At 32.9% G+C, this 14,097-nt stretch overlaps 1 protein-coding gene across 1 annotated transcript in view; it reads left to right on the top strand.

Moving 5' to 3' along the window:
- The first annotated feature begins 6,461 nt into the window (after positions 1-6,461).
- The window catches only part of LOC133038247 (uncharacterized), a 31,024-nt gene continuing 23,388 nt past the window's right edge, over positions 6,462-14,097 (top strand). The window contains exon 1 of the mRNA XM_061116337.1: positions 6,462-6,881. Coding sequence (XP_060972320.1) covers positions 6,462-6,881 — 420 coding nt within the window. The remainder of the gene's footprint in view (positions 6,882-14,097) is intronic.

Raw genomic sequence — 14,097 nt, 5'->3', positions numbered from 1 at the left:
TAGGTAAGCCTACTTTTAGGTCAGGGTCATACGTACTTTTTGGGAACACGGTAGTGCAATTGAGTGGGAGCGCTAGCATAAACATGGAATCTATAGCTTCTATCTGGCGAATAGTAAGCAAAGGATGATCACCTTCGAGCTTGACCAAACGAAAATAAATGGTGGAGATCTCATTTCACATAAGCTGAAATATCATTTATACGGGGTCAAGTGTTTTAAGGATAAAATACATAGTAGGGTGTTACGGTAATTTAATCCCTTTACTGTGTAGATCATTCATATAGAGGATAATTGATCACATTAGGATTATAACAATGGATAACTAATGATGTGTCTATATGGTGGAACATATAGAGCATTTTATATACTGAGAGTGCAATTCTAAGTTCTATGCGTGGATTCAACGAAGAATTAATAAGTTAGTGAATTTTAGTGCTAAATTCTTGATCTACTTATTGGAAGCTCGGTTATATAGACCCATGGTCCCCCCACTAGTTGAGATAATATTGCTTGTAAGACTCATGTAATTGGTTTTGATTAATCAATTATAATTCACAAGTTAGACTATGTCTATTTGTGAAATTTTCACTAAGTAAGGGCGAAATTGTAAAGAAAGAGTTTATAGGGGCATATTTGTTAATTATGATACTTTGTATGGTTCAATTAATAAATATGATAAATGACAATATTATTTAATAATTATTTATAGTTATTAAATAGTTAGAATTAGCATTTAAATGGTTGAATTAGGAAATTGGCATTTTTGAGAAAATCAGATACAAAAGGTGTTAAAATTACAAAATTGCAAAAAGCAAGGCCCAATCCATTAGTGTATAGCCGGCCACCTATTGTAGTATTTTAAGTTGATTTTTTCATTATTTTAATGCCATATAATTCAAATCTAACCCTAGTGGAATGCTATAAATAGATAGTGAAGGCTTCAAGAAAAATAGACTTTTCTTCTGACACTTCTTCTGATTCAGAAAAACTGAGCCTTCTCTCTCCCTATCTTTAGCTGCCACTTCTTCTTTCTCTTCCTTTGAATTTCGAAATCCTTAGTGATTAGAGTAGTGCCCACACACATCAAGTGATACCGTAATCATAGTGAGGAAGATCGTGAAGAAAGATCATTAGCAAAGGAGTTTCAGCATCAAAGATTCAGAGAAAGAGATCCAGGTTCAGATATTGATAATGCTCTGCTACAGAAAGGAATCAAGGGCTAGATATCTGAACGGAAGGAGTCATTATATTCCGCTGCACCCAATGTAAGGTTTCTTAAACTTTATATGTGTTTAATTCCATCGTTTTAGAAAGTTCATATTTAGGGTGTTAATAAACATACTTGTGAGTATATCTAAGATCCTGGTAAAATAAATTCCAACAAGAATAACCCAGTAAGAGCATAGCAGAACCTAGGGTTTTGGTTTTGGGTTTCCCGGGATTAGGGTTTTAATCATGTAACTTACCCGGTTTCAAAATGTGATTAGGGCATCCATCTAGCACGAGATTTCCGTTCACGTCGGCCAAAGACACTTGAATTCGAAAAACAGGTAAGAACTGGATATAGTGTGTGATGTGATTATCTGAATGTATGTATATGTGTTTGTATATGCATGCTTAAATTGTGATTTGCACTACCAACACTTGTATGGATATGATACAGAGTGCATTGGTATAGTGAGTGTTGTTGTTGTGAGTACAATACAGTGATACCAACACGAGTAGGAGAAAGTGCTAAGGTGTGTGGTATATCACTCAGTGGTACTCAGGGTACGGAGTAAACCCTAACAACACTCGTACATAGAGGTACGTTGTGTATGTGGTATAGTGGTTGTACCCTAGTATTGAACGTTCATACTCATCTGTTAAGCTCTGTAAATAGGTGTATGGGCGCCTATTTACAGGTCGAAAATTATATGATATGTTATATGCATTTCTTACTGACTCTGTTGACTCACAGTTTTTGCTTCCATGTGTAGGTAAAGGAAAGGCGAAGGCTGAACAGGAGTGAACCTGAGCTCGGGTGAGATTGTACATGTCAAGCAGCGCGACCTGGAGTGTTCGATCTCGGGACATCTAAGAGTTGTATTTTGAAAGTCGTTGTGCGACCAGTAAATTTGTGTATTTTGGAATGTATATTTTGGAAAGTAAATTTTACAAAGTTTGAAAACGGGATCCCGGCACTTGTAAATATTTTATTATATTATAAAGTTTAATATTTAATGCAAAAGTTTTAATTTGACACGTTTTTCGAGAAAATTCTTTGATTAGCAAAGATTGCATTATAATTGAAAAAGCATTGTAGCATGCCTTAGCATTAGGGCGTTACAATTTTGGTATCAGAGCAGCCAGGTTTGTCTACCGAAGCTTGCTAAGACATGTACAATCTTCATCAGAGAAAGCTCGGTTCACGGTTCAGTAAGCCCGTACTTGTTTAGTACTTTAAATAAATGTGAATGTGAAAGCATGTTAGGAAGCATATTAGATTTTAATTAATTATTTAAAAAAAAAGTGTGTTGCCTTTAAGTTATCAAGAGCGGTGTTAAGTTTTGATCGCTGTCTAACCTGCCTGGCTTATGGATTCGTAGGCTAAGTCCTATTAAATGGAGGCCCCGCGAAATACAAGAAGTCAGGGTGATATGGTTGAGACCGGAGGCGGTCAGAGGAATCCCCAAAATCCTCGTGGTCGCGGCCGTGGCCGTAGCCGAGCTCAGGGTGGTCGCCCTGTAAATCCACCTCAAGCTCCTCCTGACTGGGAGCAAAGATTTACGGAAATGCAAGATAGAATCCGCCAACAAGATGAAGAGATTCAAAGATTGAGGCAGCAGGGTGCTCCTGCCGCGCCTCCTCAATTGGTTCAGGTCGTGGCGCTCCTACAAGGCGCGAACAACTTGTTGTTGGCAACCATATGGAGCCGTTGTACGAAAGGTTCCGGAAGCAGGCACCTCTAGTGTTTCTGGGAGGTCCTGATGTGATGAAGGCCGAGCAGTGGCTTTCGGTGATCGAGCGTATCCTCAACTTTATGGGAGTTGTGTTAGGTTTTATGCCCTAAATAAAACTCCATTTCAATGTAATCTATTTTATTCAACATCAATAAAGAAACAGAAGTATTTTTCATTCATTTGTGTACGTTTTGGTTCACTTTATCAATTGCTTGTCTATTTGATTTATAAATTCATCTTAAACCCTTTTCACATACTTGATCATGTTTATTGTGTTGTCATCACATTGGAAAGTAAACATGACTATGTGAATAAAGTTTCCTAGATTTATCAGACACAGGGTTTTACTGATATGATAATCTACAACAAGAGTTAACTTGCATTTGGAGAAATGCTATGTTCTTTCCAGAACATTGGTTAAAGTAAAGCTGGTTGGATGCATGGAGTATGCATCGAAAGGGACCGATATTGAACTTTGACTTAGATTTATTAAACTTACCGTAAAATCTATTCAAGTCAATATCGCCAACTTGATCCTAGATCAAATGTTCTTAATCCTGTTATGATTAGGCTCAATCTTGAAAGGCTATTCGTGTTCTTTGATTTGTTAGTTAAGCGTGCTTTTAGGTCAGGGTGATACGTACATTTTGGGAACACGGTAGTGCAATTGAGTGGGAGCGCTAGCATAAACATGGAATCTATAGCTTCTATCTGGCAAATAGAAAGCAAAGGATGATCTCCTTCGAGCTTGACCAAACGAACATAAGTAGTGGAGTACTCATTTCACATAAGCTGAAATATCATTTATACGGGGTCAAGTGTTTTAAGGATAAAATACATAGTAGGGTGTTACGGTAATCTAATCACTTTACAGTGTACATCATTCATATAGAGGATCATTGATCAAATTAGGATTATAACAATGGATAACTAATGATGCGTCTATATGGTGGAACATATAGAGCATTCTATATACTGAGAGTGCAATTCTAAGTTCTATGCATGGGTTCAACGAAGAATTAATAAGTTAGTGAATTTTAGTGCTAAATTCTTGATCTACTTATTGGAAGCTCGGTTATATAGACCCATGGTCACCGCACTAGTTGAGATAATATTGTTTGTAAGACTCATGTAATTGGTTTTGATTAATCAATTATAATTCTCAAATTAGACTATGTCTATTTGTGAAATTTTCACTAAGTAAGGGCGAAATTGTAAAGAAAGAGTTAATAGGGGCATATTTGTTAATTATGATACTTTGTATGGTTCAATTAATAAATATGATAAATGACAATATTATTTAATAATTATTTATAGTTATTAAATAGTTAGAATTGGCATTTAAATGGTTGAATTAGAAAATTGGCATTTTTGAGAAAATCAGATACAAAAGTGTTAAAATTGCAAAATTGCAAAAAGCAAGGCCCAAATCCACTAAGCCATGGCCGGCCACTTTTGTAGGCATTTTAAACTGATATTTTCATTATTTTAATGCCAAATAATTCAAACCTAACCCTAGTGGAACGCTATAAATAGATAGTGAAGGCTTCAGGAAAATTACACTTCTGAATCAGAAAAACCTAAGCCTTCTCTCTCTTCCTTGTCTGCCACCCTCTCTCTCTCTTCTTCCTTCATATTTCGAAATTACCTTAGTGATTAGAGTAGTGCCCACACACAGCAAGCAATACCTCAATCATAGTGAGGAAGATCGTGAAGAAAGATCATCAGCAAAGGAGTTTCAGCATCAAGGATTCAGAGAAAGAGATCCAGGTTCAGATCTTGATAATACTCTGCTACAAAAAGGATACAAGGGTTAGAGATCTGAATGGAAGGAGTCATTTAATTCCATTGCACCCAATGTAAGGTTTCTTTAACTTTATATGTGTTTAATTTCATCGTTTTCGAAAGTTCATATTTAGGGTGTTAATAAACATACTTGTGAGTAGATCTAAGATCCTGGTAAAATAAATTCCAACAAGTGGTTGGTAATGACCGGGTGACCTGCGCCACTTTCCAGTTTCAGAAAGACGCTCTCGTGTGGTGGGAGTTGATAACCCTCACTCGAGACGTCACAGTGATGACCTGGGAAGAATTCAAAGAGTTGTTTAACTCTAAGTATTACAACGAAGCAGTCGGCAGTGCAAAGCGGAAAGAGTTCGCCGAATTGGTTCAAATTGAGGGAATGTCGGTTACTGAATATAGGACAAAGTTTGACCGGTTGGCCAAGCTGGCAGCGGGAATTGTGCCAACTGATTTCAGCAAGAAAGAAAAATATTTGGCGGGTTTAAGCGCAAAGATTAGACATGATCTGGTTATTACTACTACTGAGGCAACCACATATGCAGAGATGGTTGAGAAGGCTTTGAGAGCTGAGGGTGCAGTGAAATTCCTTCAGGAGCCCCGGGTGACTCCGAGTGTTGGTGGAACCCCCACTATTCCTACTCCTGTTTACGGTAGGGATGGTGGTGACTCCACCACCGAGAAGAAAAGAAAAGTTGTTCCAGCTTCTGGTGGCTCGGGGCAAAGTAAGCGGTTCCGTGGGAACCAAGGCAGAGGTGGACGCCAGGGTTACTCTTACCCTGAATGTCCACGGTGCAAGAAACATCATCTGGGAGAGTGTAACCGGAAAACATGCTTCCTGTGTGGCATGGTGGGGCATTTCAAGAAAGATTGCCCCCAGGCAAAGAAAGAGGAGCCGAAAGCTGAGGTGAAACCGGTTCCTGCTCGAGTGTTTGCCATCACCCGAGCTGATGCTGCAGCCGCCTTCGCCAGACAGTCGCCTTCCCGTCAACAACTTATTGTTTACAGTATTATTTGACTCGGGAGCTACACGCTCATATGTAGCTACAAGAGTAATTGATCTTTTGGGTAGGCCTTGTGATATTTTAGAAAGAGGGTTTGGAACCCTAATGCCTAGCGGGGAATCGGTTATCTCTAATAGGCGCATTAGGTCTATGCCAATTAGGATCCAAGATAGGGAATTGAGTACTGACCTCATAGAATTGAAATTAACTGAGTTTGACATTATACTGGGAATGGATTTTCTATCCAAGTATTCGACCAGTATAGATTGTAGGCAAAAAATGGTGATTTTTCAGCCACAAGGTGAAGATCCATTTGTTTATGTTGGATCAGTTCAGGGGTCTCGGATCCCGGTTATTTCTGTATTAAGGGCTAGGGATTTACTATGCAATGGCTGTGTAGGATTTCTAGCGGTGGTATTTGACTCCAGCAGACCTGAAACATTTGGGCCTGAGGTAGTCAGGGTGGTAAAAGATTTTCTTGACGTGTTTCCCGAGGAGTTGTCGGGATTGCCGCCACAGCGAGAGATTGATTTTGTAATTGATCTGGCACCTGGAGTTGAACCTGTTTCTAAAGCTTCATATAGGATGGCTCCAGCAGAACTCAAGGAGCTTAAGTTGCAACTTCAGGGATGCTTGACATTGGGTTTATTCGACCCAGTGTATCGCCCTGGGGGCTCCGGTTCTCTTTGTGAAAAAGAAAGATGGTTCCCTCAGAATGTGTATTGACTATCGGGAACTAAACAAGCTGACGATTAAGAACAAGTACCCGTTGCCTAGGATCGATGACCTGTTCGATCAGCTTCAGGGAAAGACAGTGTTTTCAAAAATTGATTTACGATCTGGTTATCATCAATTGAGGATTCGAGAGGAGGACATACCAAAGACTGCTTTTAGAACCAGATATAGGCACTATGAGTTTCTGGTAATGTCATTCGGATTGACTAATGCTCCTGCGGCCTTTATGGATCTTATCAATAGGGTATTCAAGGATTTCCTCGATAACTGCGTTATAGTGTTTATCGATGACATTCTTATATACTCTCAGTCAGAAGAGGAGCACGAGCATCATCTTCGAATGGTATTGCAGCGACTTAGGGATCACAAGTTGTATGCAAAGTTCAAAAAGTGCGAATTCTGGTTGTCTGAGGTGTCCTTTCTGGGTCATATTGTTGGGAAGAATGGAATTATGGTTGATCCAAACAAGGTAGAATCAGTGAAGAACTAGCCGAGGCCCAAGTCTGTGACGGAAGTTCGAAGTTTTCTCGGGTTAGCAAGGTATTATCGACGTTTCGTCGAAGGATTTTCTAAACTCTTTATGCCCCTAACCGAATTGACCAAGAAAAATTAGAGATTTGTGTGGTCAGATAAGTGTGAAACAAGCTTTCAGGAGTTGAAGCAACGTTTGATAACAGCTCCGGTGTTAGCTTTTGTTGGGTTTTATGCCCTAAATAAAACTCATTTCAATATAATCAGATTTACTTATTTATATAGATCAGAAATAACATTTAATGTTGCATGGTTCACATGATTTATTTCATGATTATATGTACATAATGTATAGATTCATCTGAAACCCTTTTCACATACTTGATCCTGTTTATTGTGCCGTCAACACATTGGAAAGTAAACATGACTATGTGAATAAAGTTTCCTAGATTTATCAGACACAGGGTTTTAGTGATATGATAATCTACAACAAGAGTTTACTTGTATTTGGAGAAATACTATGTTCTTTCCAGAACATTGGTTAAAGTAAAGCTCAGGTTGGATGCATGGAGTATGCATCGGAAGGGACCGATATTGAACTTTGACTTAGATTTAATTAAACTTACCGTAAAATCTATTCAAGTCAATATCGCCTAGTTGATCCTAGATCAAATGATCTTAATCCTGTTATGATTAGGCTCAATCTTGAAAGGCTATTCGTGTTCTTTGATTTGTTAGTTAAGCCTACTTTTAGGTCAGGGTGATACGTACATTTTGGGAACACGGTAGTGCAATTGAGTGGGAGCGCTAGCATAAACATGGAATCTATAGCTTCTATCTGGCGAATAGTAAGCAAAGGATTATCTCCTTCGAGCTTGACCAAACGAAAATAAATGGTGGAGATCTCATTTCACATAAGTTGAAATATCATTTATACGGGGTCAAGTGTTTTAAGGATAAAATACATAGTAGGGTGTTACGGTAATTTAATCCCTTTACTGTGTACATCATTCATATAGAGGATAATTGATCACATTAGTATTAAAACAATGGATAACTAATGATGTGTCTATATGGTGGAACATATAGAGCATTCTATATACTGAGAGTGCAATTCTAAGTTCTATGCGTGGATTCAACGAAGAATTAATAAGTTAGTGAATTTTAGTGCTAAATTCTTGATCTACTTATTGGAAGCTCGGTTATATAGACCCATGGTCCCCCCACTAGTTGAGATAATATTGCTTGTAAGACTCATGTAATTGGTTTTGATTAATCAATTATAATTCTCAAATTAGACTATGTCTATTTGTGAATTTTTCACTAAGTAAGGGCGAAATTGTAAAGAAATAGTTTATAGGGGCATATTTGTTAATTATGATACTTTGTATGGTTCAATTAATAAATATGATAAATGACAATATTATTAAATAATTATTTATAGTTATTAAATAGTTAGAATTGGCATTTAAATGATTGAATTAGGAAATTGGTATTTTTGAGAAAATCAGATACAAAAGGTGTTAAAATTGCAAAATTGCAAAAAGCAAGGCCCAATCCATTAGTGTATGGCCGGCCACCTATTGTAGTATTTTAAGTTAATTTTTTCATTATTTTAATGCCATATAATTCAAATCTAACCCTAGTGGAATGCTATAAATAGATAGTGAAGGCTTCAGAAAAATAAGACTTTTCTTCTGACACTTTCTGAATTAGAAAAACTGAGCCTTCTCTCTCCCTTTGTGGAATGCTACCACTTCTTCTTTCTTCTTCCTTTGAATTTTGAAATCCTTAGTTATTAGAGTAGTGCCCACACACATCAAGTGATACCTCAATCATAGTGAGGAAGATCGTGTAGAAAGATCATCAGCAAAGGAGTTTCAAAGATCAAAGATCTCGTAGAAAGAGATCCAGGTTCAGATATTGATAATGCTCTTCTACAGAAAGGAATCAAGGGCTAGATATCTGAACAGAAGGAGTCATATTATTCCGCTGCACCCAATGTAAGGTTTCCTAAACTTTATATGTGTTTATTTCAAAAAGTTCATATTTAGGATGTTAATAAACATACTTGTGAGTAGATCTAAGATCCTGGTAAAATAATTTCCAACAACTGGCCTCAGAGCCATGGTAATTGATTTACTTTCAAGAAATTTGGACTTTAAAACGATTGTTTGTATGTTCTTTGGATGGTATCATGTTGTATTGAGTGTTATTTGATGATTGATTGATGTTTGTGAAATTTTCGTGAAAAATAATTGCGATTTCATCTCTGGAATTATTTTTATTGGATAGTATGGGAAAAATTAAGCAAGTTAGCCTTTTACAGAACTTAATTTGGATTTTATTTGAATTAGTTATGATTTTTTGAAGATTTAAAAAAATCGGGGCTCTGCTCATATTTTCCTGCGATCGCAAATCTGTCCGTACAGTTTCGAATTTTTTTTGTTTTTCTTCGATTTTTCATTTTTTTTAATGGAATTAACTTCGGATTTTTGGTATAGTTTTGTATTTATACTATCACTATTCCTAATTCAATTCTAATTATCATTTTGAATTATTTTAATATTTTTTTTTTAAATTTAATTCAAGATATTAGTGTAATTTGAATTAGAATAGAATTAGTTTCTATCTTCTTGCTTAAAATATCTATCTTATTTTAAAATTTGATTATATCTTATCTTATTTTAAATTTAAAAATAAGATATTTATAATCATGTAATTTTTAAATGATATAAGATATTTTGCTAATTTTTTAAATTTTGTTATTTTATTTATTTAAATTACATTTAAAATTTGAAAAAGATATTTATTTATCTTTTCTAATTTTTTATTTAATTTTTATTTATAAAATAACATTTAAAATTTATAAGTAGTTAGCAAATTTTTGAAATGATATTTAGGTTGGTTGAAACCTAATTTTTCAAAAATTGTAGGTTTAATTTTAAATTTAAATTTTTTTTTAAAAAAAAAAATTCGAATTTTTTCAAATTTTTTTTAAATTTTTCCAATTTTTTTTTATTTAATTAATTATTTTCGAAATTAAATATTTAATTTAAAATTAAATAAATCCTACATCCAACTATCCAACTAACCTTGTTGCAGGAGTATGTGTTTTAACTTGTATGTAAGTTTTTAAAACCTATTATTACTTGATTGCAAATAGCCATGGTTACCTTTTGCCAGATCTAATGATCTGATGGCTCCCTTGGTCAAGATAATAATTTGTAACGGGTATAATTTACAATCTTCTTTCATCTGTGTATGACCTAGCAACATGATAGGACCCATCCAAAGTGTGCCTGTGTAAGCCTATGTGTTTAATTTTATTATAGATGCATATAGGTTGTTGTTGCTAAATAAATTATCATAGTTCTTGATAGAATTTCTTTAAGCCCATTTAGTTTTTGGGCCTATTCAATTAATAACAGTTGTTCTTATTAAGGTTAAATTCCTCTCTTTTGGGCCTTGTGTGAGAGTTGGGAGCCATAGAAGTGGGTACGACATACTGAACCCAGCACCCCCTCACAAGAACCACCCCAATTGTGAAGGCCCATTTGCCTGATTTGAACAACTGTACTAGGTTAATTACACTAGTTTAACCTAATAAAATTGATTAGCAACATAATTAATTTCATTTATTTTGAAATTAATTTAAGAAAAATATAGTTTAAAGAATTTTTTATTCTAAGCTAAACTATATGTATTTTCTTGTATTTAATTAAATATAGAATTATAACCATCTAGATTCTTTCTGAAGCTTAATTTAAATTTTTCATTAAATATTCCTATTTAAGTTGATATTTAGTTATCTACAACTAACCAACTTAAATCTGAATATCTTTTGAATTTCAAAATTCAAAATTAAGTTGAGGAATTTTAGGCATTGGTTATTAAGATTCTTTAAATATTTTTTAAGTTAATATCTTTTCGAATATTAACTTAAAATGGAATATTTTCAAATTAAGTGGTTACAACTTAATTTTTGATATTTAATTAAATTTAAATTTGAAAAATATTTAAGTTCTAGATTTTTTCTAATACAACTTAAATTAGATATTTTTTCAAATTTTGTGGAAAAGATACTTAGTCAAATAAGATATTTTCTAGATAGTTATTTCTAGACTACTTATTATTTCTAATATTAAATAGAAAAATATTATACATTGTGAAATTAATTATTTATATAATTAATTTTGGTACAATTTATTTTAAGTATATTTTTCCTAGTATTAAACTAGAAATTAATAATTAAGCCTTCTCTACACTTAATTATTTATTTCTTGAATTTAATACATTTAATTAATTTGAAAATTAAATATCTAAGTTGATTTTTATCATCATACTTAAATATTTCTTTTTCATGACATTTAACTAAATAGAAAATTATTTTTAGTTGAAATTTATTTTTTCAACTAAATTTAAATAATTTTCAAAATATATTTTTTCTTTATTTTATTAATCAATTTTCGAAATTGCATTTCTTAAATGCTAGAATTTCGAATTTTATCTTGAAAAATAGATTAAGTTGTAAATTAATTATTTATTTTAATTAATTCTTGAATCAACTTAAATCAATGATTTTTTTCATTTATTGATTAATTTAAAATAAATTGAATTAAAGTATATTATTAGAAATTGAATTAATTAGTCAAAGGAAAATCTAGATAGATGATATTTTTGCTTGAAGTATTTTTCTAGTGTATTTAATTAAATAGAAAATTAATATTTAAGTTGATTTTCATCATCATACTTAAATATTTGAAATTTTTCTTATATATTTAATTAAATAGGAAAATTATATTTTTTGTTGTAAATTAATTTTATTAATTAATTTTGGGCCAACATTAAATTAGAATAATTTTTTCCAGGATTTATTTTTTATTTTAATATGCATTTTTCGAAAATTGTATTCTTATATACTTTAATTTTTCGAAATGTAATATATATTTATAGAAAATTAAATTTGAGTTGTAAATTAATTTAAATTAATTTTGTAACAACTTAAATTGAATATTTTTCTAAATATTTATTGGAAATTATTACTAAGATGGAAATAATTCATGTTATTTTCATATCCATCTAAGTAAAATTTATATATATTAAATTAAAATTTATATTTAGAATTTTTCATTCTAAATTGGAAATTTTAAATAAATATATATTTAAAATAAATAAATTAAATAAAGAGAATCAAAGAAAATACAACTCACTTTAAATAATGAGCTTGATTATTATTAAGACATTCGATCTCCATTGTGGGTTTTACACCGCGTTTGTTTTAGTGAGTAATCCTCCCTAATGAAGGAACGTTCATTAGCAATTTTGCACCGTTTAACCTCGCATGATAAGTAGTTTGTAAGTGTTTTGTATGGTATGGATCACCCTAATGGTGGCGACCATACTTGACTTGCAAATTATGAAACAATGGTGGAAGCTCATAAGATAGAATTGCCTTGACTCTCGCCTAAACGGGACAACGCTGAATTCCAATCTTGATCGAATAAAAGGTTGCTAGAATGTTTAACATTTTAGACGAGCTGACAACTCTATTCAATGAATGGTAGCTTTGACTCTCGCCTAAACGGGACACTGATATCAGTTTGTTGAAAACCTTGGAAATTATTTAGGATTGTAAGTTTTAGTATTTTTACTTGTCATTCCTACTTGCTATATGTTTATAATTTCTGAATTGTGTATGAATTTATATTGAACCATGTTCTTTTCTGTTATTAAGTTGTAGTTTAATTTCGAATCTTCATTGTTGGTCTAACATGTTTGTTTTTCTAATGAGATAAATCCCTAATGGATTTTCACCATTAGACATACATAATAGTGTAAGATCTCGAAAGATAAATATTGTATATGCAACATCTAGCTGTTCATCAATTGATGACACCTTAGACTAGTATTTTTACAATATGAAACAAGAAGATTACATAAATAAGATTACTTTGTCTTTCGCTAATCGAAGCATCGTTGGATTCTTATTTATAAACGAAATTATCCTAATTCCTCTTAGCTTATTCATTTCGAATTAGCTTCAAAACATATCATTGGATGAATGGTCTATAAATCATTTCATGTCATTCTATATTTTCTCTTAAGAAATTAAATGAAGCATATGATTATAATCCCGAAATTCTATTCCCAATTGATATAAAACCTCAATCTTAGAAATCTCCTACTTGTATGGGCAAATCTGACTTAGAGTTTGTATTATTAGTGCTGGTCCAAGAAAGAATTACTCATTATATTTGGTTGAATTTAAGTCTTTGACTTTAATTTTACAATCCAAACAGAAATTTTCTTATATTTCTAATTCCAGAATACAATACAGTTACACTTTCTCAAGTGTTTAATATCCATCTTTTATTAATGGATTCAAACTGTATGGAATATGAGTTAGGTATTCTGTGACCAGGATCCACTTGCAGTATTCTAAGAACTCTTTGATGTAACTAAACCTATGTCATCAATAGACACTACCACATTTTTTTTTAATCTATGGCATTTGTATCTTGTTCATAGTGGATTTGACAAGATCAATCTCTGCAAAGAGTTAATATGCCTATATCCACTGAAAGTAGTTCATCTCATTTGCAGATGGATGTACATTCAGGGGTGGATATGAGTTTTTCGTTGTATTCTTAAAACGATAACTCTAGATTATACCTTTTAGCAAAGAAATTTGAAATGTTTAAAAAATTTCTAGCAATGGTTAAAACCATTAAGGTAAGTGGTTAAAGATCTTGCGAACTGATAGGGGTGGAGAAATAGTTAGTAGATATGCAGTTCAAAGATCATTAAATTGATTTTTGAATTATATCCAAACTTACCTCCCCAGAAATTTCGAGTTGCATATTGATGATTAGTTACTAGTCGTTGCCTAAATCCTTCTATGGTAATACAATTTCAGAATGATGTAATGGTTGGGTACTTAATGTAAATCATTACTAGATTCATGGATGACCTAATCAAAATCTTAAGAAAAGCTAGAACTGTTAACCATGGTTTGTTAGCTATTCTAAGTGATTAGGGGTGGACCATCCCATTGTCAATAGATAAGAAAGTGTTTGTTCAAACAAATACTACTTTTCTAAGAAAATGACTAAGTCTGAAAAACAAGTAGCAAATAAAGGAGA

Source organism: Cannabis sativa, chromosome 5 (genome assembly GCF_029168945.1).
Source record: "Cannabis sativa cultivar Pink pepper isolate KNU-18-1 chromosome 5, ASM2916894v1, whole genome shotgun sequence".
Classification (NCBI taxonomy): Eukaryota; Viridiplantae; Streptophyta; class Magnoliopsida; order Rosales; family Cannabaceae; genus Cannabis; species Cannabis sativa.
Note: the sequence above shows the minus strand (reverse complement) of the source record. Positions and strands in the feature narration are given on the sequence as shown.